The sequence below is a fragment of the Danio aesculapii genome, chromosome 4, assembly GCF_903798145.1.
Source record: "Danio aesculapii chromosome 4, fDanAes4.1, whole genome shotgun sequence".
NCBI lineage: Eukaryota > Metazoa > Chordata > Actinopteri > Cypriniformes > Danionidae > Danio > Danio aesculapii.
Window position 1 is genome coordinate 32812228 of NC_079438.1, and position 25998 is coordinate 32838225.

The 25998-nt window shown below is 34.8% G+C and overlaps 2 protein-coding genes across 2 annotated transcripts in view; one reads left to right on the forward strand and one right to left on the reverse strand.

The window, feature by feature from the left end:
- Positions 1–3421: 3421 nt before the first annotated feature.
- depdc4 (DEP domain containing 4) lies at positions 3422–22880 on the reverse strand. The gene is made up of 9 exons (XM_056455473.1): positions 22805–22880; positions 20762–21167; positions 14387–14538; positions 12931–13123; positions 10793–11028; positions 6459–6601; positions 4216–4341; positions 4048–4126; positions 3422–3672 (listed from the first exon to the last, which is right to left on the reverse strand). The coding sequence occupies exons 1-9, from the start codon at positions 22878–22880 to the stop codon at positions 3473–3475; spliced, it is 1611 nt and encodes a 536-aa protein (XP_056311448.1). The 3' UTR covers positions 3422–3472.
- A 980-nt stretch (positions 22881–23860) lies between these two features.
- Positions 23861–25998, forward strand: part of usp44 (ubiquitin specific peptidase 44) — a 14928-nt gene continuing 12790 nt past the window's right edge. Inside the window, exon 1 of the mRNA XM_056455471.1 lies at positions 23861–23952. The gene's annotated coding sequence lies outside the window, so the exon portion shown is untranslated. The remainder of the gene's footprint in view (positions 23953–25998) is intronic.

The following is a 25998-nucleotide window of genomic DNA, read 5'->3' on the forward strand; positions in this document are numbered from 1 at the left end:
CTAAATAATAGTAATAATGGTAGTAGTAGTAATAATAATAATAATATGTAATTATAATCACATACGATTATACTATTCAAACTGATCAGTTTTTTCATGATTTATAAGCCATATATCACTTTTATTTATTAATGAATGATAATTATAATATTTATATTCATAAAATTATTGTTAATCGTATTATTATTATTCCTTCATTAACATTCATTTTGCATAATGCTAAACTAAAATTGTAAAAATAAGAAAGGTTTAAAAACTAAAAAAATAAACACTTAAGACCACTGATCGGTTTCTCTGAATTGATAATAGGTATTTATTTGAGTAAAATGTATATATATATATAGTATGTTGTAATTTCAGCTTTTTTTAAGTAAATGACATTTCAGAATAATGTCAGAATGTCAAATGTTTTCATTTATCATGATCAAAAATCTTAATTATTCCATCAAGTTAAAACATTGGTTTTAAAATTAAAGTAAAATATCTGAAAACTTGGCACCTTTTTATTTTATGAAATTGCTCTAATTGCAACATTATTTTTTTGTTTATTTGACATATCATCAGTACTTTACAGAATAAAACAATGTGTTTTTAGTGTATTTTTGTAAATCAAATTTTTTTTTACATTTATTTTGTGTCTTTATATAAGTAAAAACCCCATTAAAAGTATTACAATTACTAAATTTGAAACAAAAGAAAACATTTAAACATATAAATGATTAAACATACCATAAGTGTTATTTGGTATCACTGACTAAAATAAAATAATAATACAAATTCAAAACTGATTAAAAATAAATGATTTTAAAAACAGTTTATTTAAACTATTAAACAAATTTTATCAAACATATTTCGAAAACAATAAAATTATTTTTCTAATATTTTAATTGGCTTTTTTATAATGTTGAACATTTGAAACTTCTACTCAAAACTAAAAAAAACAATCAAACAAGACTTAAAGACCACAAAAATTGACCAAACACAAAACACAGTCTACGTGGGATCTTTTTGAATGCATTTAATGAGTTTTAAACATCCTAAAATTAAAATGCATCTAAACAAAATCTATTACAAGAATTAGTCAACCGAGTTCAAAGTACCAGTAATGCAATCCAATTCCCTTTTTTCTCAATGACTTAATAAATACCATTGATACAGTACATAACACCATAGTTAATCCAGTGCATTCACGCATCGTTGTTATAAGAGTTAAAATGATTTTTGCAACTAAACCTTCTCTTTGTCTTACCTAATAATTAGGAATAATGCCTTATTACACAGTCAGAAAATCCTAAAGCCTACACCCTATTATGCTACGAATCCATTTAAAAATCAGAAGTATGCAATAGTCAATAAAATAAGTAAATACGTGATTAAAATAAGCATAATACATTTAAAGTATCTATTTCTTATGTTCAAGTGCACTAATACTAATTCTAAACTTTTAAAAACCTGAGAATATCACACAATTCAAGTAATATTATATTGACATTATTCTGGATCTAAGTTATTGAAAGCAGCATATTCATTCACCTGATGAAATGTAGTGTACAGTAATTGTTTTCTGGCCAAACCAATCAGAAGTTAAACACAATTATATCCACTTTTTATACATCCAAACCTTAAGTCATTGTTATCATAAAACACCTGGATTGTTTGGAAAGACGCTTTCAGAAAACGTTACTATTCCTTAAAATCATTTACCCAATATGGCAAGCTGTTTTAATATTTAATATATACTAATACTTAGTATATATATTGTATAATACTGTAGTACAACTAATTATATTAGATACTACTGCTTATTCTTTGGGTATTAGTAGCATTTTAAAAAGGAGTAAATACTTTTACATTTTAAATTAAGTAATTATTATTAGCTAATAATTACTATCTATTAATTGGATAGTAGTACTTCTTCTTACTGGATACTAATACTCGTTTTTTAAATACTACTACATTAAATAAATATTATATATATAGTAGTATTTATAAATAATGTATTTAGAAGTTCAGGCCAAACATTTTGTTTTTGAAATGGAAAACATTTAAAAACTTTTTAAGACCACACGGACACCCTGTTTTAAAAGGGAAATAGCATCAAGTAATTAATAAGTACTAGTAACATGGAAAGAATTAAGAATGGAGAAACTATGACGTCAATTTGCATACAAAAACCCTTAAGTGAGTTAGCATTTTAGTAGTTCCGGTTCCCTCGTCCCAAAGTCAATGGGTTTTGTTCAATGGGATTTCGATTAAATTGCTTAAATAAGGTTCGTGGCTACCACAAACTCAAGATACTTTCATGTTTTATTCTACAAAATAAAACACATCAGTTACATTCTATTCTTGATTTTTTAAATCGTCTTTTTAAAGAGGATAAATGGGACTACAGGTGTTGTCGGAAACATTATACGTCATCAAGCTGAACTGGCTTGCGTTGGACATTTCAGACATTTGCCTGTTTTCACAAATAGTATTTTATAGTTTGTAGTATTTAGTAAAGATTTAACGAAGATACTGCTTACCAGTGCAGCCTGTCTCTTTCCTGCTCTCAGTAATGCAAATGTGTGAATAAATTTGTAAAAATTCATAAATATTAACGGGATCAACAAATTTTTCGTCTTTTTTTTCCTTCATCAACACATTTAACTCTATGTCATAACTGCAATATTTACACTCAAAATTTATAGCATATGTGACTGTATGGGCTGCTTTTCGCTGTACTTCGTGACAAAAAATAATACTGAATGTTTTCTCTGTCCATGATGGGACTTGCAGGCATTTGATAGACCTGTCCCTCACACTTCATTTCTGTCGTCTATTGCTAAGGTAAGTGAGCTGTGTACAAGTGTGCGATACACTTATTTAAATACATCTTATGATAATACTATGTAGACACATTTATAACACATACAGCACGTTTTAAAACTTTTACAACAACCGTGAAGCAAAACAAATGTATTTCCCACGTAAAAAAACTATCCAAAAGGCATGTAGGTCTATATACAGATGTTTTAGTTGTCTGTAGCAGGGTGGTCACAGATGAGTGCCCCGAAGGCACTGTAGTCCGATTATAGCCTAATGTTAGCTTTTTTAGTTCTTGCGTTTCTTGCGTTGTATTATCATGGGAGGATTATCCGGTTGGACAAAACATGTAAGTGTAGGGAACTGTGTCTGAACACAGAGCTTACTATTTGCAATCTTTGAAAAGTATATGGGAAAATCCTATAAAGGTTTTATTGAGGGAACCAGTGTTATGCTAGCAGCCACTTGGCCTACAAGATGACATCATAGTTCCTCCACTTTATATTAGTGCATTTCATAAATTTAATGTAAAACGGCTTGCCATAACCCTGCAAATTTATAAGTAATAATTTATAATTATTGACCAAAGACCTCACCTAATAACCCCTCCCCCCACCCCAAAAAACAACCCAGATAAATCAAAAGCTACCAATCTATGCAGGTGTTTCTAGAATGTAGCATAGAAGTGTTGGAGGAAAATGCCTGGATGATGTTTGTGGAACTGTTTGGCCAGTCGTCTCTTCTGTTTGGCGGAGAGACGGTCACTCTGCGCGATATGGTGAATTAACTGCTTTAAACTGTCAACAGTGGCCTTGTCTTTGTTATCCTCATACTGCTGGTGCGACACCTGCTGGCAGAATGTAAACACTGCGAGAGGGAAAAAAATGGACATGGTAAATCAAATAAGAACGTGTCAAATCAGTTATTTGACAGTTAAGTGTATTTGTATATAAACAATTGTGTAGCACTTTTAATTTTTTGTTTTTACATTCTGTTAACCTTGTTTTGATTAGTTTTCTTTTACTGTAAAGCACTTGTGATTTATTGTCTATTAAAAAGGTGCTATATAAATAAATCTTTACTTTTTTACCATAGTTTTTACTTTTTGTAAATCATAAAAGCCCTCCTAGGGACAAGTGCTGCAAATTATCTTCGACTACAACAAGCATTGTTTCAGTTTAATCTATATTTCATGTATGGTTCTCTTACAAATGAAATGTATAAGAAAAAAATTAAACTTACGTGCTACTTTATCTAGATCCGTTCCTTGCTGCAGAGTTTGTAGTGTTTTCCTCACAGCATCTATCAACGTTAACGGTGTCTGGATATGTAAAAGAAAAAAGATTAAATATTCTGTGATATTTACAGTATTCTGAGAGGTAATGTAATACTGAAAAGGGTTGTTTATACCTTAAAGAGCTGTGTGAGATTATCCGTGAGAAACAGCAGTAGTTGCTCACACTGGCCACGAGTCATTTCTTTACTCTGGATCACAGCTTTCACAAACGTCTTGCTAACCAAAGCCCGGTTTTCAGTCTGGTTCATGATAAACACAGCGGTATTATGCAATGAATTAATACTTTTAACATTTAAACATGTTTAAACTGAAAACTGGACAAGATTTATATATTTAAATGAAAATGAGCCTGTGAATTAGATTATTCCAGTTACTAGAAATTTATTTAGCGAAAGATGCATTAAATAGCTCAAACTGACAAATTATTCTACATTTTAAATAAATGCTGCTTTTTGCATCTTTCTAGTCAAAGAAATGCATTGTAGTTTACAAAAAAATTGTAAGACGCAAAAATAAAAAATTAATAATGAATGTTTATAACAAATTATAATATGCAATTTATTGTGTTTATGTGACAGTGAATACTGAAGTAACGATGCTGAAAACATTAAAATGAAACAATGTTTCACAATATTACTATATGTGACATATTTTGATTTGAAGTAAATGCAATCTTAGTGAGCATAGCATACTTGAATGATTTGTATAAAATAATTATTATTATACTTATGTACCAAAATAAATACTTTTTGTATGTGTTAAGAATTTTTTTGGGGAGCATTTAAAAAAAAGAAAGCACATAATATTATTAAAGAACCAATTCCAATAATTCACTTATATGTTGCATATAGGGGTGTTCGGTTGCGGGTTTTTTTGGCGTCAACTTCGATTCTCGACCCCTAATTTTGGAGTTGGTGGAATCCGACTCCGAAATCAACTCCATTTACATTCACATAAAATAGCACAAGGATTAAACATGTATCATATCTTGCTTTACACAATGCTACTGCGTCAATTCCAGCTTTACATTGTGTAGTTCTCCTCTGGTCAGACATAACCAGCAGCTTAAATAATCTAAAGTCAAAATAAAATAGTTATCAGTCCACACTTTTTAACAGCATATTTTAATTGTCTAGTTTAGATAATTTAGCAAATTACATTGCAATTGTGGAGACAGAAAGTTAAAGCATGAATTTATTATCGAAATGTTTAATGAAAAGATGTGTAGCAGTTTATAAACAAACAAAAAAACAAAACAATTTGGCCTTTTAAAAAAAAAAAAAATCATAAAATAGTCTAAATATATTCTTAATATAAATGTTTGATACTTGAATACTAGGTCTACCGAGTGAACAAAATAATCTGGAGTAGCGGACGGTTACACAAGGCACCACACCCCAAATCTGCCGTTGTTCATTCGCTTAACCCATCTATAAACAAAATAGCTAGATTTTTTATTTTATTTAATGACCAGTTAAATATTAAACTACCTACACGAAATGTTTAACTTAAATAATTTATGCATTAACAAACCTAAAATAAAAAATAAAAGCAGCATGATAGACTGTGGCTCAAAAAATATCATACTCCTCTCTCTTGTAAATGTATTTTTTTAAAGTGTACTTTTAAATAGCCTATTACTGTAATTTAAAATATCACTGTTTGTTTTGTGCAATTTGTTCATGATTCGATAAGGTTATGTTAATGGGACTTCATACGCCGGAAGAAAGTCAGACCTGTTTTTGATCACAACCTTGGCTATTTTTATTTAAAAATCTTCTTTTTGAAACGAATTTCTTTTGATATAATTTTTTGTAGTTATCTAGAAAATAAACAAGAAGAATGAATATTAGAGGTGAAAATAAGTGCATTTGGGACCAAAACAAAACCACGACCACAGATTTTGTGTCAATAAATAAATCTTGGTTACTTTTGTCATTGTGATTAGTGTTCGTGGTCGCGAAATTCAAAAGCAAAAGCGTAAAACGTGTGAACACTCATTCAAAGCGAGCGCCTTCGGTGTTCATCTTGCACAAGAATGAGCATTATAACTGTAGAATGTAACTGCTTTATTCAGGAGGGTTTAAAAAAATAGACTCGACTTGGAGTCGATTCCTGTCCTGGAGGCGATTCCAGTACTAGGTCCATTGAGAGACGAGGAATCAACACTTTTGGAGTCAACTCCCCATCTCTAGTTGCATACAGATATCAAAAGTGTAAATGTATAAAATAATGAAATTATTATAAATTCAAAGAACTACATTTATCTATAAAGCAGATCACACAGATCCATTCGGTATGTGTGTACAATTTGTGTTTATATAGAATTTTTTAAAGACAACAAACTCTAGCTCACCTGCTTGTGCAGTTTGAAAGCTTCATTATTTGCAGCAGCTGCCATAAAACCCAACAGTCTGCGTAACTCGTCTCTGCTTGTCGACTCCAAGAGCTGCAGACAGAGCTGAGCTGCTCTCAGGGCATCTTCACCTCTTCCACAATCTAAAGAAGAACACACAAATAGGAAGAAACTCAGAAACAATCAGAAACAATCAGGCACATGAGTAAAAGTGCAGACACCCTATGGACCCATAACAGACTTTTCACAAGACTGTTATGACGTGTTTAATGGTCATCATAATCTTAAATGCTTGAAAGTCTTTAATATTTAGATTTTTTTATAAAACTTATGAACATTTATATGCATTTATGAATGTATTATATCATCTTTGCGTCAAATTCCAAAAAACTAATTAGCGTTTATGAGAGGTGATTCTAATGCAGCGTCTATCGGGCTGAGAGTATATTTGACGTTACTCTCTCCTCTTGCTTTTTCTTTTATTATTTCAGCAAATAGGGTTGTAAAAAAATAATTTGTTGTATTCTCCCATTCACTGTACTCTAAGTTTACCCAAACATGATGCCTTCCGCTACTGAGAAACCTGGAAATGTGAAAATGGTCTATTAAAATATTACTCCAGTAGAAGTGTAAACTTTCCTTTTTCAACATTACTTGAGTCAAATTTCAAAAGTATTTGACTTTTTATTTACTCAAGTAATAAAAGTATGATTAACTACTGATTTTGCTATTTTGCAAGATGCCACACTCTAATAACCACACTGATAATTCATGAGAAGTCAAGCAAAAACAAGTAAAACCACATTCACATGCTGATCCACATTCAAATCAGTTTGTAAAATTGGTAAATTGTTAAATAGTTTCACACTGAATGAATCGTTTGAATCAGTGAATCATTTGCTGGAAACTCACTCTGAATGGATCACTTGAATCAGTAAGTTGTTTACTAAAGACTAAAGCCGCGGTGACACACTAGAGTTTAATCCCCACAGACTTTCATTCATGCACATGTGAATGCAACAGACCGGAAAAGCAAGGTCGTGCAGCAAGTTTTGCAATTCGCTACGTTGGAAAGTTTAGAACATGACGTCTCTGTACAGAAACTTAAAATATGGACCAATCGCTTGCTTTTTGTAATGTCTAATCATCTTGTTTAATCCTGCCCCTTTTTGCAGCACCATACAACAGAATTTCGCAAGCACAAATTCTATTGTGAACGTGGCATATTCTGATTGGATTATTTGAAGCAGTGAGTTGTTTAGTGGAGACAGATTCTAAACCAGAGATGCCCAAACTAGGGCCCGCGGGCCAAAGTTGGCCCATGGTAACCTTTAATTTGGCGTGCCATCCTATCTGAGAAGAGAGGGAGTATGATGGAGATGGTTTTGAGATTTGTCAATTTAAATTTAATGTAACCCTTTGATTGTTTGTTTTATTGTTAAAAGCAAACTAAAATGAAATGTTTTAATTAAATGGTGTAAATTAATCTGATTTTGTTTAAATGTACATACTGTCACACGACAATGCAGAGAATTTGGTGAGCAAATAAAAAAAAAAATCAAGGAGAGCTTCTGCTTGACTAGTGTTTTCAGCACTGAACTCCACTGTGGTATGTGATTGTGTTTTTTATTGCTATACATTATCATTTTAAAAGTTATACTGCATTAGATAATACAATTTAAAGTAATGTTTTCTATTTATTTTGAGATATTATGAAATTAGGATATTACCCATGGCAACTTTAATGTAATAAAGTTTGGTATATTTAACTTCAGACCAAGGCTTTCAATGATATTTGGTTTTTAGCCCTTCATACGAAAAAGTTTAAGCACCCCTGCTCTAAACAGATCATTTGAATCAATGAATCATTTGCTGGAAACTCACTCTGAATCGATAATTGAATGATAATTGATGAGTGAGTTGTTGGTCCAATTCACAAATTTCTCATTCAGTGCAATTAGTGAACCAATTGAACAGGTTCACTGATAAAATTCAGCTTGTTCACAAATTAACCACCATTAACTCATATATGAGCATATGATGACTTCTCCCTTCTTTACTCGGCTTCATTAATGTAATGTCGTGACATAAAATGTATGATTTCTTTTTGCAAGGTAGTAATAAAGGTTTCATAAAATAAAAAAATACTTGGATAAGGCACTTAAAATATGTACTTAGAGGTCTCATGAAATTAAAATCACATTTTTAGATGTTAGTATCAGTATTGTTACTTTTTAGGATATCCATAAGCTAGTGTGCTCCAAAACAGTGACAAAATTCATGTTTAGATTATATAAAACTGATATAAACATGTAAAGCTTGTAATTTGTCTATAGGCCTTTTTCACACTTCCTGGTTCCGGTAAGCGAAACGGCGTATCACAACATCCGGTTCCAATGCAACGGAGTAAGATAGAATGGCAGAGTCGTCTCGTCGCTGTTATTGCAGCATTCCCGGCTGCTCTAGCTTTAAAAAACGACATCCTTACCTCAATTTCCACGAAAAGACAAAGGAAATCATGGGTGAAATTAATTAGACGGAATGAATGTCCTTCGTTTCAAATTATATGCCAGAATACGCTCATGTGCAGTATGCACTTCAAAGCGGAGATCATTATGTTTTATCAAATATTGGTGGTCTTAGTTTTATTATGATGTGAAATTATAATATAGACAAAATTCCAGTTGCCTTCCACAAACAAGTGCTCCTATCAAGGTCATTAATATATATGCACAATTTTTCCCCACATTGGAATAATAGACAACTAATACAAATGCAATTTTTTTACAACAAAATTAATTTGGTTAGTCAGTTTTATAATAAAGATGGTATACTTTTCTTACAATGACATCGAGGATCAAACCATGACCTCTCTGGATAGAAATTTAAAACATGGAGCAAATTTCTCGCTTTTTTAATGTCTAAACATCTTGTTTAATCCCGCCCCTTTTCGCAGCGCCCTATGACAGAATTTCACACACACAAAGCCCAGTGTGACCGCAGCTTGAAGCTACGGTCACACTGGGCTTTGTGTGTGCGAAATTCTGTCGTACGGCCCTGCGAAAAGGGTGGGATTAAACAAGATAATTAGACATTTAAAAAAGCCAACGATTGCTCAATATTTAAAATTTCTGTCCAGAGAGGTCGTGTCTTAATCCTTAATTGGTCTCACGCAGTCAAGTGATGCGATTTCGCGGTCAGAGTTCACCAAGCTTGAACGTTGCACCGCAGTGAGCTGCGAAACTTAACGCATGACCCTGCGTTTCTGGTCTGACACATTCGCGTGCGTATGAATAGAAGTCTATGGGGGGAAAAGCCCAGTGTGACCGCAGCTTTAAGCTACGGTCACACTGGGCTTTGTGTGTGTGAAATTCTGTCGTACGGCGCTGCGAAAAGGGGCGGGATTATCAACATGATTAGACATTTAAAAAAGCCAGTGATTGCTCCATGTTTTAAATTTCTGTCCAGAGAGTTCATGTTTTGATCCTCGATTGGTCTCACGCAGTCAAGTGATGCGATTTCGCTGGTCAGAGTTCACCAAGCTTGAACTTTGCACCGCAGCGAACTGCGAAACTTAACACATGACCCTGCGTTTCCGGTCAGACCCATTCGCGTGCGTATGAATGGAACCGGAGCTTTAAATGGATCAACGGTTGGAAGCTACGGTCACACTGGGCTTTGTGTGTGCGAAATTCTGTCATGCCGTGCTGCGAAAAGTGGCGGGGTTAAACAGGATGATTAGACATTAAAAAAGCGAGCAATTGCTCCATGTTTTAAATTTTTGTCCAGAGAGGTCTTGTTTTGATCCTCAATTGGTCTCACGCAGTCAAGTGATGCGATTTCACAGGTCTGAGCTTGAACTTTGCACTGCAGCAACATGCGAAACTTGACGCATGACCTTGAGTTTCCAGTCTGACGCATTCGTGTGCGTATGAATGGAAGTCTATGGGAGGAAAAGCCCAGTGTGACCGCAGCTTTATTCACGCTACCTCATACTTTAGTTTCTCATTAAATCATAGCCAATCAAATGCTCTTTAGTAACTGACATGCCCCACCCACTTCAAGATGCTTCTCATTTGCTTTTAATTTGATCCACTCTCACTGTCAGAACTGTGATAAAACAAAACACTATTGGCTGTCTTTTAAAAAGGGGAGGAGCAATTATGTCCCACCCTCTCTACGTGTTTCGGTTGAGATTATGTCAAATATCTAATAAAAAACTCATATTTCAAAGCACTTCACGGGATCTTAAAAAAACTTACATATGTCCACCACAGATTAGAAAGAAATCACTACAAACACCTTAAATTTCCCACTTGTTTTTTTATACTTACCCAAAAGTTGTATGATTCCAGTGTGGATGTCAATGTAACGTCCTGACAGCAGCGGAGGTCTTTCAGGGCTGTTGTAATATTTGGCGATGGTGTCAAACAGCAGTTTCTTCTGCATTCCGAACATCTCCTCCCCAACTGTTTTATTCTTCTGCATGAGCTGCTCACTGGCAGACACGATTAACTGATCTGGGAACAGCTCAAGACAATCCACTGCTGCCATCAGCCAAGAATCCAACCTTTAAAGAGAGAAATGATTCAACATAAGCCGATATTCAATAATTGAACATATCGTGATAATAAACATGCGCAATATTGATATCGATGAACACTTTCACTTTAATTTGGCCTACAAATTTGAAAAATCTGTAACTGTTTATTGTCACGGTTGTGGGTTTGTGCGCTCGCTTGATTGGTTGTTTTGGTTCCCTCGTGCACGTGTTATTGTGTCTGTGCTGTTATGGTCTCGTGTTTGGCATCATCAGCTGTTCTGATTAGCCGGCCAGCTGTGGCTCGTTATTGAGACTATATCTGGGCGGTGTCAGTTCGTTTGGTTGTTCACATACTCTGTCTCTTGTTTAGGACTGGCGTGGACCTGTCTCTGGATTCTGGTTTGATTTTTGTTTCTCTGTTTGACTTCTGTGTTTACCGACTACAATTACTTCACTCCTTATTTTCCCTTTGTTAATTTATATTGACTTTGAGAACTGTATATTACCTCCGGACAATGAATCATTTGCAACTAGATTCATGGGTTTTCTTTTCTGTAAGAAGTGGGACAATTTATAAGCTCTGAAGAGTAAGGTTCTTTTTGTTAAAATCATTATTGTAATAGGGCCGGACAGAATCTGCAGACATTTTTTGCTTTGTCTGCACAGAATTTTGAAAATATGAAGAGTGATTTTGGGAACATTGTAACTAAAAACTTAATATATAAAATAAAAAAATAATACCTTTTATTGAATATTTACAATGCAAATCCAATTAGACCCACTTCTTTGGTAAACAAAACAAGTCCCTCATATAATATATCTACTAAAAGACAGAAAATATTACTTTACAAACTGTACTGTAAATAAATCAAATTAACATTTTCATATTACTCAATAATATTACTAAAAAATCAATTTAAAAACCACGTAAATATACATTTACACATAATTACACAAGTAAAAACTCGATGGGCTAAAAATCTGCGGATTATATGTGGACCTATTAATAACTCATTAAAATCTTAATAGTCTTATTAAATGAGAACTAATAACTAATACAATTCAGTTCTATTTTTAAAGTTCAATTTAACATAACTATAATATGGCTTTTTCCACACTGTTGATTTAAAAAAAAAAAAAACAATTTATAAAATGTTTACTAATAAGAATTTATTATAAAGTGTTACCTATTGTACTCAAGCACAGGGGTCTGCAACCTTTATTCGTAGCACGGGCCAGTGTTGACATTAATCATATTCTTTAGGATGGTATTTTGGTTGGTAAATGTTGTCAACTATGTAGATGAAAATACATCTATATCACAAATGCATACCACTACAATCGAAAACAAACTAATACAACTCGCCATAATACAGAGAGATGTTTTCCACTCATACTGTAACTAAATCTTAATAATGATGGGCACCGCACCCGCCACATTGTAAATACATTGCTAAGCAATGCAAACAGATGCCGAATGTGGTGCCACTGTTTGTACCTGGTTCATATCCTCGTAGAAAACGAACTGCGCTTCCAGTGTACAGTCTGTGACAGATACAGTATGTATCTTGGTTTTAACTTACAATAACATGGAATCTCATATAAAGTAATTTTCCGATTTTGTGGGCCGGATCATTCTCGATCCGGGGACCCCTGCTTTAGCATCCTTCTGCAATTTAATTAGTTTAAAACATTTATTTACTCTGAACATGTGTATAAAATTAAATATTTTTGGTTATTATACCTGTAAATATAACCTTTTTGTAGCTTAGGTCAATATCGTGATAGTACCGTAAATCATTCTAAAAGCTTTAGGAATTAACCGCAACAAGAAAATCTAATATCATCAGAAACCTAAAAATGAGACATGTGAACCCAAGGAGAGCTCATGAATGTGCAATATGTCTGTATTGCGTATTGTGCACTGACTCAGGCAAGTTGAGACTCTCTGAGACCTCATGATCCACACAGGTGTTGGAGATGACCAAGTCACAGTGGTTGCGCAGAGATGAGCGCAGGGGTTCTGGTTTGGCAGGTGAGGTGAGAATACAGTCCAGCATTGAGATCTCAACCACCTGTAGCAACTGAAGTAACGTCTGCTGCCTCCAAACATCACACACCACTGAGACGAACACAAAAAGAGGAGAAACTGTGAGTGCTGTACACAAAAGAGTGTTTGTGCATTATTCTGGACTGTTATCTACTTATTTGTCAGCATCATGTCTTGTGCATTTGTGCATTTTTTTTTTTTATCAAATATAATTATTGACCCCCCATTCAGCAAGTTGTTATCTCAGAATAACATACCTTAGAATGTCGCGACTGACCAATCAGAATAGAGTCGTCCAGACATTCCTTTCTTAAGACTCATAACTTCCCCATCAATAAATATACTGTACATGAATAAGTCTTATGTGACCAATTCAGCATCTTGTATACAATGTCTGGTCATTTCTATTTTCAAAATAAAACTAGTGGTTTTCAGAACCATGTTAATGTCACCACCAAAGACCCAATCAGACCCTAACAGAGCCCACAGTACTAGTTATACCTATATATTATATTATCTCAGACATTAAACATTATTTAGTTGTCATGATAGACCAAATTAAACCTTAACAGACTATGCCTATTAGACCCACACTCATAGTTTTTGCTCTGTAATGTAAACTAAAGGCTATATGTTTCTTTATTTCTTTGTGTTTAACGTTATGTCAGCTTTTATGGTCATTTTCATGGAGAAAAAAAGTATTCTGCAAACATAGATTATATTAAGGTTTTTAAATTATTTCTTCTAAAACCTCATGTTATTTGGATTAACAATAGTGTTAAAAATCAAAAAATAAATGCGGGAGGATCATTTCAAAAGTATTAAAAACCTGTGCGTCATCCTGGAGTGACCTATTCGACAATGGGTAAAACAATCTGATCCCACCTGATGGAGAATTTATAGTATTAAAAGTCTTTGACCAAGGCTAATTTCATGAAGTTAGTTTTTTTTTTTTTGGATGTAGATTCTCTTCACTATTTGTATTTTAATGTTTGAACAAATTGTTGGTTTTAGACCGAATGAGGTACTGGACAAATTTGGAGGTTTGTCAATAGTGCTGCTTTAGCAACAGAGCGTGCTTCCACATTCCCTTTGATTCCAGAGTGTCCCAACAAAACCAAATTAAGTTCCTCCAATTTCACACATTTTTCTAAAGGTTACATAAAGGGATTAAATAAGATCTGGCTATACTTATTTACATTGTACATATTTAATCCATCACCATAAAGAGAAATTTATATTTTAACAGTTGTCAGAAGTGAAAGTTATTTATTTGTTTGAAAGTTAAATCCAACAAAAGGTATAAATCATGTTCAAAATGTTGACTATTTTTACCTTTTTTTGACAGGAAACTGTTGGAAACTGCTGCACGATGTAGATCAGAGGGAATAGATGGGTGTAGGTTTATATTCTTTAGTAGTCTCTCCACTCTCCTATCTGATGATCCAAGAACTAAAGGATTGGAGATGGTCTGCATTTCTCTAAACCTAGAAACAAATCGCAAACAACTTTACCGAGACATTTCATCCTAAAAAGGAATACTGGAAAATTTTTGTTCGTTTTCAAATATTTCCTAAGTGATATTTAACAAACCAATGAAATATTCATAGTATTTCCTAAAATATTATTTTAATAATAATAATAATAATAATAATAATAATAATAATAATAATAATAATAATAATAATAATAATAATAATAATAATAATAATAATAATATTTTCTTTTGGCCAAAGTCTTATTTACTTTAGTTTGGCTGGAATAAAAGCAGTTTTAAGTTTTATGAAAACAATTTTGAGGTCAACACTATTAGTCCCCTTAAGAATATTTGTTTTTCAATTGTCTATAGAACAAACCACTGTGGACCAATAAGTTGCCTAATTATCCTTACTTGCCTTGTTAACATAATAACCTATTTCATTCTTTAAATTGCACTTTAAGCTGAATACTATATTGCTGACAAAGCAGAAAATATCGTGTATCACTGAGTACGTTTAAACGGACACCAATAATCTGATTTTAACATGATTAAGACAATACTGATTAAGAGTCTACCATGTAAACAGCTCTTTTTAATCATAATCGAACTAAACAGAAATCGGATTAAGACATATGCTGATTTTTGTCGCATTATTGAAGTGCAGCACAGAAATGTAAACGCCTTAATCAAACTATTACTCTCGTGTAGGATTTTCGCCACATTTTGCAGTAGGATAGTCTATACACACATGGCTGTTTGACACCATTCTCTGCAATTACCGAGTTAGTGAAGGACCACAGACACTGGCATGGTGAAATGCAGAGATTTTTCCCCCATACGGCATGCGGTACCAAATTCCATTAAAACAGCTTTTTCAGCAGTTCATACTCGCATCCAATATCTCCTTTGTCATGGAGGCATGCATAAAAAGCTCTTGAATGAAAGTGAAAGTGCCAAACTGCAGTTAAAGTCGACAAATTAAAAACAAAACACCTAAAATTACATGAAACTCCAGATGAAATGTGGATAGCGCGATGACACAATGACGTTACTTGAATGATGTGCTATAACATGTAAAACGCGATCATGAAAGGAACATTCAAAAGGCAACTCATGTAAACACCTTAATCATAATATTGTCTTATTCAGATTGAGGCAAATAATTTGATTACTGATGTCCATGTAAATGTAGTCACTGTCATGATAGCAAAGACAAAAAATAAATATATAAATAATTATTAAAACTACTATGATTAAAAATGTGCTGAAAAAAAAATCTTCTCTCCATTAAACAAAACTTGGGTAATATTTTTTAAAGAATGAAAATAACTCTGCGTTTGTTTGGAGTTTAGATTAGCAATTTACATTTTTATCATAAAATACCTCATTCACTAAATATTTATCTCTCCTACTTGGGGTGAACAATCCCTTAACACACTCACACAAACAAATCTACTTTTAAACGTTCTGTCTCTCGAGCATCCGCCTGGTGTTTGTAGCTTTAGCCTGCTAGCACCGCTGGTCAGCTAAAGCTACCGACATCTTTCATTCACTTATTTTTTCACTTACTGGCTTTGCTCTTCACCTTGTACAATGTCGCTTGCGTGTCTGTCCTTGAGTGCAGGAGAAGTATCGATGGAGGAGCTGGAAGCAGTGGAGTCCCAGATTCGCTCCCTTGAGACGAAGCGAGCAGGGCTCAGGGCTTATCCCTTAACCCGTACTCGCTCGTCTGAGGTAAGTGTTCAATACAATAACATTTTTCCTTCTTCCTCAACCCCGCGTCTTTCTGTCCAGGCCCAGCGCACCGAGGGCGCGGCTCTCCCAGGCGTCGTTCACGCCGACACCCGGCTACCACGCCCCCTGGGTGCAGCCGCGTAAGGTGCTTACCGGGTCCCGGGGCAGAACGTCTCCTCCTCCGGTGTTCGAGATCCCCACGGAGAACCGCTTCGTCCCTCTCCGCGAGACTGGTCGCGATGTGGCCATCATTGGCGACTCAATCGTGCGCCACGTCCGCTCCGCTTCCTCCAAAGGTAACAAAGTACACACTTTCTGCTTCCCTGGTGCCCGAGTTAAGAATATTTCTGCACAGATACCTACTATCCTGAGCGCTGCCGAGAGCCTCAGTGCCGTCGTCCTCCACGTGGGGACGAACGACACCGGGCTCCGGCAGACGGAGATCCTGAAGAAGGACTTCAGGAGCCTGATCGAGACGGTTCGACGCACCTTGCCCGCCACGCACATCATCGTTTCTGGACCGCTTCCTACCTACCGCCGAGGAAATGAAAGGTTCTTTTCTGGGAGAGTCCTAGGCTTTTCCGCGCTGACGGGCTGCACCCCAGTCGAGCTGGAGCTGAACTCCTGTCGGACAACATCTCCAGAATACTTCGCTCTATCTGACTAGTAAGTAAAAATTCACAATTTAGCCATACAGACTCCTATTCGTCCCACATAAATAACAGTAATGCATACCTAGCTAACCCCATAGAGACTGTGTCTGTTCCTCGCATTATTAGATCAAGAAACAAACGTACTGTGTGCTCCAAAAATAATCTATTAAGAATTAAAACCAGAAAAACCACTAAAAAGTGAAAATACAAATTTCATGAAGCTTGGTCTCCTAAACATCAGGTCACTAGCACCTAAAGCACTCATCATAAATGAAATAAAAACAGATAACAATCTTAATGCACTCTGTCTCACTGAAACCTGGCTGAAACAAAATGACTATATTAGTTTAAATGAAGCAACTCCTCCAGGATTCTTATATAAACATGAGGCTCTTCAAACTGGTCGTGGTGGTGGAGTTGCGTCAATCTTTAGTGATATTCTTAATGTTAATCAGAGAAACGGACTTATGTTTAGCTCCTTTGAAGTATTAGCGCTTAATGTTGTCCTTCCAAACACTATGCAAAAACCTATGTTATCTCACGCTCTAATCACCATATATAGACCCCCAGGACCCTATGTCAATTTTCTAAAAGAGTTTTCTGACTTTATCTCTGACTTACTAGTTAAAACTGATAAAATACTAATTGTAGGAGACTTTAACATCCACATAGATGACGCTAACGACACATTAGGGCTCGCGTTTATGGACTTACTACATTCACTAGGGATAAAGCAAAATGTTATTGGTCCAACCCATCGCCTAAAGCATACACTAGATCTAATTCTGTCTTATGGAATTGAGGTCATTGATGTAGACATTATACCACAAAGTGATGATATTACAGACCACTACCTCTTACTATACAAGCTGTGTTTACCTGAAATTAGCAGATCAGCTCCGATATATCGCCCTAGTAGAACTATTGTTCCATCCACCAAAGATGAATTTATAAATAACTTACCTGATCTTTCTCTACTTTGGAATGCAAACGCAAATGACCTTGATGTAGTAACCAACAGTATGGATGCCATTTTTACTAGCACTCTAAATACTGTGGCACCCATCAAACTAAAAAAGACTAGAGAGAATAAAACTACACCATGGTATAATAGTCATACCCGCGCTCTCAAAACAGCAACCCGTGCCCTGGAACGTAAATGGAAAAAAACTAATTTAGAAGTCTTTAGAATTGCGTACAAAGACCGTATGTCCAGCAATAGGAGGGCTTTAAAATCTGCCAGGGCTAAGCACCACCGCAAACTGATAGAAAATAATCATAACAATCCTAGATTATTATTAAACACCATCGCTAAATTAACAAATAATCGGTCATCTTTGGAACAAAACGTTCCACCGCAAATTAGTAGTGATGACTTTATGAATTTTTTCAGTGATAAAATAGAAGGCTTTAGACAGAAAATAGGAGATATTAAACTCTCTGCACCGCCTTATAATTCAGTTCCAGTAAACATGCCACTGAATCTAAATAACCTACAGTGCTTTAAAATCATAGAACAGGAAGAGCTAGACAAAATTATAAATAGCTCTAAACCAGCTACATGTATATTGGACCCAATTCCAACAAAGTTACTGAAAGAATTGCTACCTGTTATAGGAGAACCTCTTCTTAACGTTATCAACTCTTCTTTATCTTTAGACCATGTTCCAAATCCTTACAAGTTAGCTGTTATTAAACCTATTATTAAGAAACCACAACTGGACCCCAGCAACTTAGCTAATTATAGGCCTATTTCAAATCTTCCATATATATCTAAAATACTAGAAAAAGTTGTTTCTGCTCAATTATGCTCCTTCCTGCAGACAAACAATGTTTTTGAAGTGTTTCAGAGCTCATCACAGTACAGAAACTGCATTAGTGAAAATAACCAACGATTTACTCTTAGCTGCTGACCAAGGGTGCATCTCGCTATTAGTTCTACTCGATCTTAGTGCGGCAATTGACACCATTGACCATGGTATCCTCATTAATCGCTTAAAGTCTACAGGTGTCCAGGGACAGGCCCTACAATGGTTTAAGTCATACTTAGCTGAACGTTACCAGTTTGTGAATATTAATGGACAGCCTTCACAAATCAACACAGTAAAATACGGGGTGCCTCAAGGATCAGTTTTAGGCCCTTTGCTGTTTACAATATACATGCTATCCCTGGGAGACATTATTAGAAGACATGGGATCCGATTTCACTGCTATGCAGATGATACTCAATTATATATTTCAACTAAACCTGACGAGACGTCTAAACTGTCCAAGCTAACTGAGTGTATTAAAGATGTTAAAGACTGGATGACCAACAATTATCTTCTCTTAAACTCAGACAAAACAGAATTATTACTTATTGGGCCTAAATCCTGTACACAGCAGATCTCACAACTCCACCTACAATTAGAGGGATACAAAGTTAACGTTAGCTGTACTATAAAAGATCTGGGTGTCATATTAGACAGCAATTTAACTTTTAAAAATCATATCCCATGTCACAACTGCTTTCTTTCATCTGAGAAATATCGCTAAATTACGAAGTATGCTATCCATCTCAGATGCAGAAAAGCTAGTCCATGCTTTTATGACTTCTAGGCTGGACTACTGTAATGCACTGTTTGCAAACTTCAATTTATTAACAAACTTCAATAAGTACAAAATGCAGCTGCCAGAGTTCTTACCAGGTCTAGAAAATTTGATCACATCACCCCAATTTTATCCTCCTTACACTGGCTGCCTGTTAAGTTTCGTATTGAATTTAAAATATTGCTTCTTACATATAAAGCTTTAAATAATCTAGCTCCTGTTTATCTAACCAATCTTCTGTCTCGCTACAATCCAACTCGCTCTTTAAGGTCTCAAAACTTAGGGCTTCTGGTAGTACCTAGAATAGCAAAGTCGAGTAAAGGAGGTCGAGCCTTCTCATTTATAGCTCCTAAACTCTGGAATACTCGTAAACTCTGATAACGTCCGAGGCTCAGACACACTCTCCCAATTCAAAACTAGATTAAAGACCTATCTGTTCAGTAAAGCATACACTTAGTGCACCACTTAGGGGGCTTCCACACAGGTTCTGTATCTTGTTTATATACACTATGAACAGCAGCTACGCTAATTATTTTCTTTATTCTCCATTTCCACCTGGGGATACTCTTCCCGAGGCCCTCAGACTATGCAGAGTCACTGATTCGATCCAAGACCAACGAGGAGATGATCCCAAGGTTTCCATATCCTGGACCAGGTCGTATCCTGAACAGCTACTGTGGTGGTTATGGAAGAGTGGAGAACATGAGACTGATTCCTGTGACGCTCCAGAGACAGACGAGTCTTCGCTGAGGCCAGCTTCCAGCCTCCACCACTGAGACTGCAGCTCTGCACAAGACGTTTGGCCAGCGGAGAAATTAAAATGATCATGCCCAACTGAGCCTGGTTTCTCTCAAGGTTTTTTTTCTTCACTTCCGCCATTTAGTGAAGTTTTTTTTTTTTTTTTTTTTTTTTTCCCTCTCCGCTGTTGCCACTGGTTTGCATGGTTCGGGATCTTTAGAGCTGCGCATCGTTGGATTTGCTCTTCAGTGTTTGGACTCTCAGTAGCGATTATTAAACCACACTGAACTGAGCTGAACTGAACTTAAACACTACAAACTGAACTATACTGTTCCAATTTACTATGACCTTTTATGTGAAGCTGCTTTGACACAATCTACATTGTATAAGCGCTATACAAATAAAGGTGAATTGAGAAAAAATTTCACAGGAGAGCTAATAATTTCGACTTCAACTATACTATCCCTTGAAATTCAGCATTTAGATGTGCCGATGCAAAAAAAAAAACGCATTCACCTCAAACTGGTCTTCCTCTTTCCCATCGGTTTGTCTGGAGTCTGATTCTCACAGCCACTGTAACTCTTCCTGGCCGATCCATCGAGAAACTGGTAGAGGCTACAGCTTGAGTCCTCAAAGCTCATTTCTTTCTCTCTTCTGAAGAGCTTCATCCCAATGGGTTCGAACACTCTAGACTCCATAAGGGCCTGGCAGAGCCGGGCAGCTTTGAGACGGGACACTTCGCTGGAGCAGAAGTAGATGTTCTGCATGAGGTGGCTCAAAACCACGTCGACTGCATCAGTGCCTGTGAAGCAGTCATGGTGGACGCGCAGATGTTGTCTTCGGGGACGGAGCTCCACTTGAGTCCTCAGAGCCTCAATGATGTTCTGCCATAGCTGAGTGGCTCTGAAGGGCCCAGAGAAACCTGAGAGATATCAGGATATAAAGATGCAGTTAGGCATGGGCCGGTATAAGATTCTTGGTAAGATTCAAGGTATGATAACCTTGGATAACAATATCACGGTTTTACGGTATTGTGATTACTCCTCTAAAATATTTTCTTTTTAAATGTCTGTGTAAAAAAACAAAAACCTTTTTCCCCTTTCAACACAACACATTTTTATTTTGAGAAACATTTGTAATATTTTGGAACAGTAAACATGTCAGGCTAAATAATTCAAATGAATCATTCACTTTTGCTGTCTTCATTAGTTTCAAAAACACAGATTTACTTAGAATTTAAAACTGCATCTTTGGATATCTATTCTGCTGGAGATACTGTTGTCCTAAAAAAACAAAACAAAAAACGTAAATAAAAATCTTACATATATCGTAGGAATGGTATAGCAGAAAATGTTGGCGGTTTTAAAACCTTGCGTGGTGAAATAAAGACAAACAAACACTTTTTAAGCATCCAGGCAATGAAAGTGTTACACAACTTCAGATTTTTCATATGTAATATTATTTTTACTGAGCAAAAAATATTGAAGATCTCACATTTTTACAGTTATTTAAATGACACTCACTAAAACATAATTTAGTGCACCAATCGTTTAGAAAACCAACCTTTTTGGCAGGCATATTTACATATTTAAATAAATAAATAAATGTCAAGATGAGTATTTATTGGATTCTAGGAATGTAACTGGATTACATATACACATTTTATTTTTTATGAAATTATATAAATATAAAAATACACAAACTATATGAGGAAAAATACTTGTAAATAAATAAAAAAGATAACTATTACATCTTGTAGATTTCACAAATAAAAATAATAAGATAATAATAAGCATATTTTTACTCAGTTTTACTACAATATTTAAATACAATTTTAAAAAGTCTGAGACTTTCACAATCTTACACTATTTTATCTATTAGCCAGATACCAAAACTAATACAAACATAAAACACGTTTTCAATTTACAATATTTTGTCTGCGTGTTTGGGCTAATTTTTGTAACTTTTAACTATTATTTGTGACTTATTTTAGTTGTTTATGCTGAGTTATACAGATTCTCTTGAGAACACTTTGACTCTACGCAAAACCGTCACAGTGACGTAAAACTGTTATTTGTCTATATGCAAAATTATTAATAATCTACTTTATAATACAAACATAAAAACACATTTTCAATTTACAATATTTGTCTACGTTTTACTATTAAGAATATGGCTAGTTTTTGTAAGTTTTAACTTCTAATTCTAACAATTTTTTCATACGTTTATGCTAAATTTATAAGGATTCTTTTTGATAACACTTTGACATTATGGTGACCGTAAATTGTATTCAGAAATAATAATAATCCACTTGCTTCCATAACATCTACAAAGATTAATACTAACTTAGTTTTAAATCCGACATAGCTTTATGTGCAACGTTAAAGAATCCCATCACAAATAGAGCATAAACAGTGGACAATAAGTAGCTGTATAGCCTGATAAGGATCTTGGTTCATTTGACCGTAGTTTGCTATCAGAGCGTTGTAAATAAATAGGTAACGTAAGACTAAAAAAGTCGTCGACAAAAACATGCACCATATAAACGTTAGTTTGTACCTGGCAGCTGCTTATTTTCTCTGAAACAGGTTTGACTGTTCAGCCTTCTGAACCGCGGAGTCAAATCCACCGCCATCGCGGCATCGGAAATGACGTCACCGGCTCAGCTTAATCTGTGACGTTCATCGATGTGACGGAACTCTGATCTGGGTTCAGCTGCAGTTTTCTGTCTACGTTGGATTCTGCCTGTTTGATGTGACAAATCTGATCCTAGAACCATGTTCTGTGACTGCTGTGCTGCCCTCCAAATTCAGCTCATACGCAGTTACAATTTCGACTCTCCAGTTAGAGTAGTTTATCTAGTTTTTTTACGCCGTTGACCCCTTCATAAAGCTCAAAAGGCATCAACTCTATTATTTCTCATTATTATTTGCATTTTTGGTTTGTTTAAATTTATTTTGAATTACTTATTTAAATATTAAAAATACACTTTCTTTTCGTTATTATATAATTGTAACAATCTGATTATTTGAATCCGTTTTATTTGTTACATTATTCAATATTTGTTATATTATTCAATACACATTTATTTAAACTTTAAAAGCATTTGTTATTTTGTTATTTCGGTTATCAACTGTACTTTTCTGAGGAGATTATAATGACATTTTTTATTTAAAAAAATTGAAAGAAATGTTATCAGACGTAGAATATTAATAGAATTAAAAATAATGTGAAAGCAGAAAAACTAATGTCAAGTGGTTTCTTTGTTATAGCTGTTCATATTGTTTCTTTGAGCCTACACTGTAGTCAAAATTATTTAGAAATGCAATATGCATTATTGTATTCGGGTATATTGACAATAATATAACCATTTACATGGAATAATTGTTCATTTCACTGCAGTTTTGTTTCCACTCAAGGTGATTGTGAAAGGGTTGCGGTCGGTGGCTCCGGAGCTGTTGTCCCGTAAACACAAAACTGGTTCACAATAATCACGTGTTTCTCCTCCCAGCATCTGTTTCTTAAATCTGCAGCTTTATTTTGTGGTATTATTAAACGGGGCCTCTTTTGTTTTGAACGGTCAGGGACTCACTCGCATGTCCTCTCCGGAGTGACGTCACGGAGGGACACTCCACGCGACAAGTGTGTAGACAAGATGGCGCTTGCTGTTGTGCCACAGAAGTAACCAGAGCTTGACGAAAAATCCGGTTAGTAAAACATCACCTTTTTAAAGCAACTCCCGTCGTATCGTGTTTACATCGGTGGCGGAAATCAAACGCCATCAGTATATTTCAATCGTTAAGCATGCTAGTCTCACTCCAGTCTTGTTTGATTTTAGCATTAGCACACTAGCATCTCGTGTGCTTGTTAACTTTCCTCTATAACAGGCTTAATTGAGACACCGAACTAGCTGAGCCGCTCTGAACTCAGCAGCTAACCCGGTTAGCTTTTTAAAACTAGAAAGATGATGGAGGTGGTTACGCTTGGCAGAATTCGCCATTCGCGCGCCTAAAAGCCTTTAAAGTCAACCTGGTAGTTTAACTAGTTAAATGAGATCAACACGACTGCACATTTTCGTTTAATTACAACCTTATACTTGAATAAGTGTAAAATCGGAGTGATTAAAACAAGCAATAGCTATGCATTACCAAATTAACCAAACCAATATTAATGTGCTCTACGTAAAACGAACTAGATAAACTAAATTAATGTAAATAAAGTGTATTCGTAGCTTGTTTTTGTTAAACACACGTGGGAGCCTGGGAACCGGGCTGTTATTTTGGTCGTGACACAGATAATCAGGCGACCGTGGAGCTAAATAAAGTGCTCACGTTTGCTTAAGCCGGGTTGTTTACATGCTAAGCTAAATACTTACAGTTAACAAGCCTGGAGTCGGTGCCCTAGTTTAGTTTTGTTTAGTATTACAGATGTTTTTTAAACATCATAATATTTCCTGTTTCTAGACATGTAGCATCATATAAATACCGTGGTTCATGTAATGACTTGTAAATACCAAGTTATTTGAATATAGTCCTGATGTATATAACTCCAAAAGGTTTTGTAAGTGTATTATTGTGTTACATTAGTACCTGTATGTGCTTAAGTATCATCTAATATTTAATATTAACATAAATTAGCTATATTTACAAGAAATGTAGAAATTCTGTGAATTAATCTGCATAACCCAAAAGAAACTATGCTAATCAAAAGGATTAGAGTTGGACCACTATAGAACAAACGTGATTGATTTTATTTGATTTTACAGTTTTGCATTTATGAAGAAAAAGCTTCGTTATGGATGTCACGCATGTGAAATATTTTTTGATATGTTTTTCACAAACGAGTATTTTTAAAGCACTGTAAAAATACAAGCCTACACAAAAAAACGCAGAAACGGCTTTGCTGTTTTGGCGAGAACTTAATTTTTTTCATGGCAAGGTTGACATTTGCATGGAATCGTGTGTGTGTGTGTGTGTGTGTGTGTGTGTGTGTGTGTGCGTGTGTGTGTGTGTGTGTGTGTGTGTGTGTGTGTGTGTGTGTGTGTGAAAACATGTGACCTTATAGTTATTTTATGCAAAAAAGGGCTCCAAAATGACATTTGAAATTTTCAGTTTGGTAGGAAAAAATATCTCAAGAAATTTATAGAATCAAACAAAAATTAAGTTTTGCTCAAACAAATACATTGTTATTTTATAAATTAGTCAACACTATGTTTTAACTTCAGAAGGGTTAATAATTCAACTCTCACAACTCTCATTTTCAATCACAACAAATACTTGTTTATTCTGACCAGTTGTTTTTTTCAGGGGGAAAGTTCAAAGTTCGAAATTTGAAAGAACCTTTATCTTACAATTATTTAGTAAAACACATATGAACATATTATAATAAAATCATAATTCTTACATTATTCTAATTCTAAGTTTTATGTGTCTTCTAAATAAATTCCTATTTCTAATAATAAAAAAGTAATATTATTGCAATGTAAAATACATTTTTCGTTTCAATATAATTTCCAAAGTAATTTATTCTTGTAAAGGCCAAGCCAAACTTTCAAAAGTAATTATTACATAAGTTTTTACTGTCACATGATCCATCAGAAAACATTCTAACTGGCTAATAAGCATCTGGAAACCATGATGCATTTTACATTTTTAAGATTCTTTGATAAATAAAAAGGAGCAGCTGTCAAGAAGACTTTGTAACTACATATCACTTTAGCATGAAAAAGCATCTTACTGACCCTAGAACAAAAT

Excerpts from the sequence above, each read along its gene's own strand:
- depdc4 (XM_056455473.1), bottom strand. The coding sequence starts at position 22,880 with ATGGCGGTGGATTTGACTCCGCGGTTCAGAAGGCTGAACAGTCAAACC. Across the intron at positions 21,168-22,804 it reads AGAAAATAAGCAGCTGCCAG|GTTTCTCTGGGCCCTTCAGA; the intron begins GTACAAACTAAC and ends GATATCTCTCAG. Across the intron at positions 14,539-20,761 it reads AAGAGGAAGACCAGTTTGAG|GTTTAGAGAAATGCAGACCA; the intron begins GTGAATGCGTTT and ends ATTTGTTTCTAG.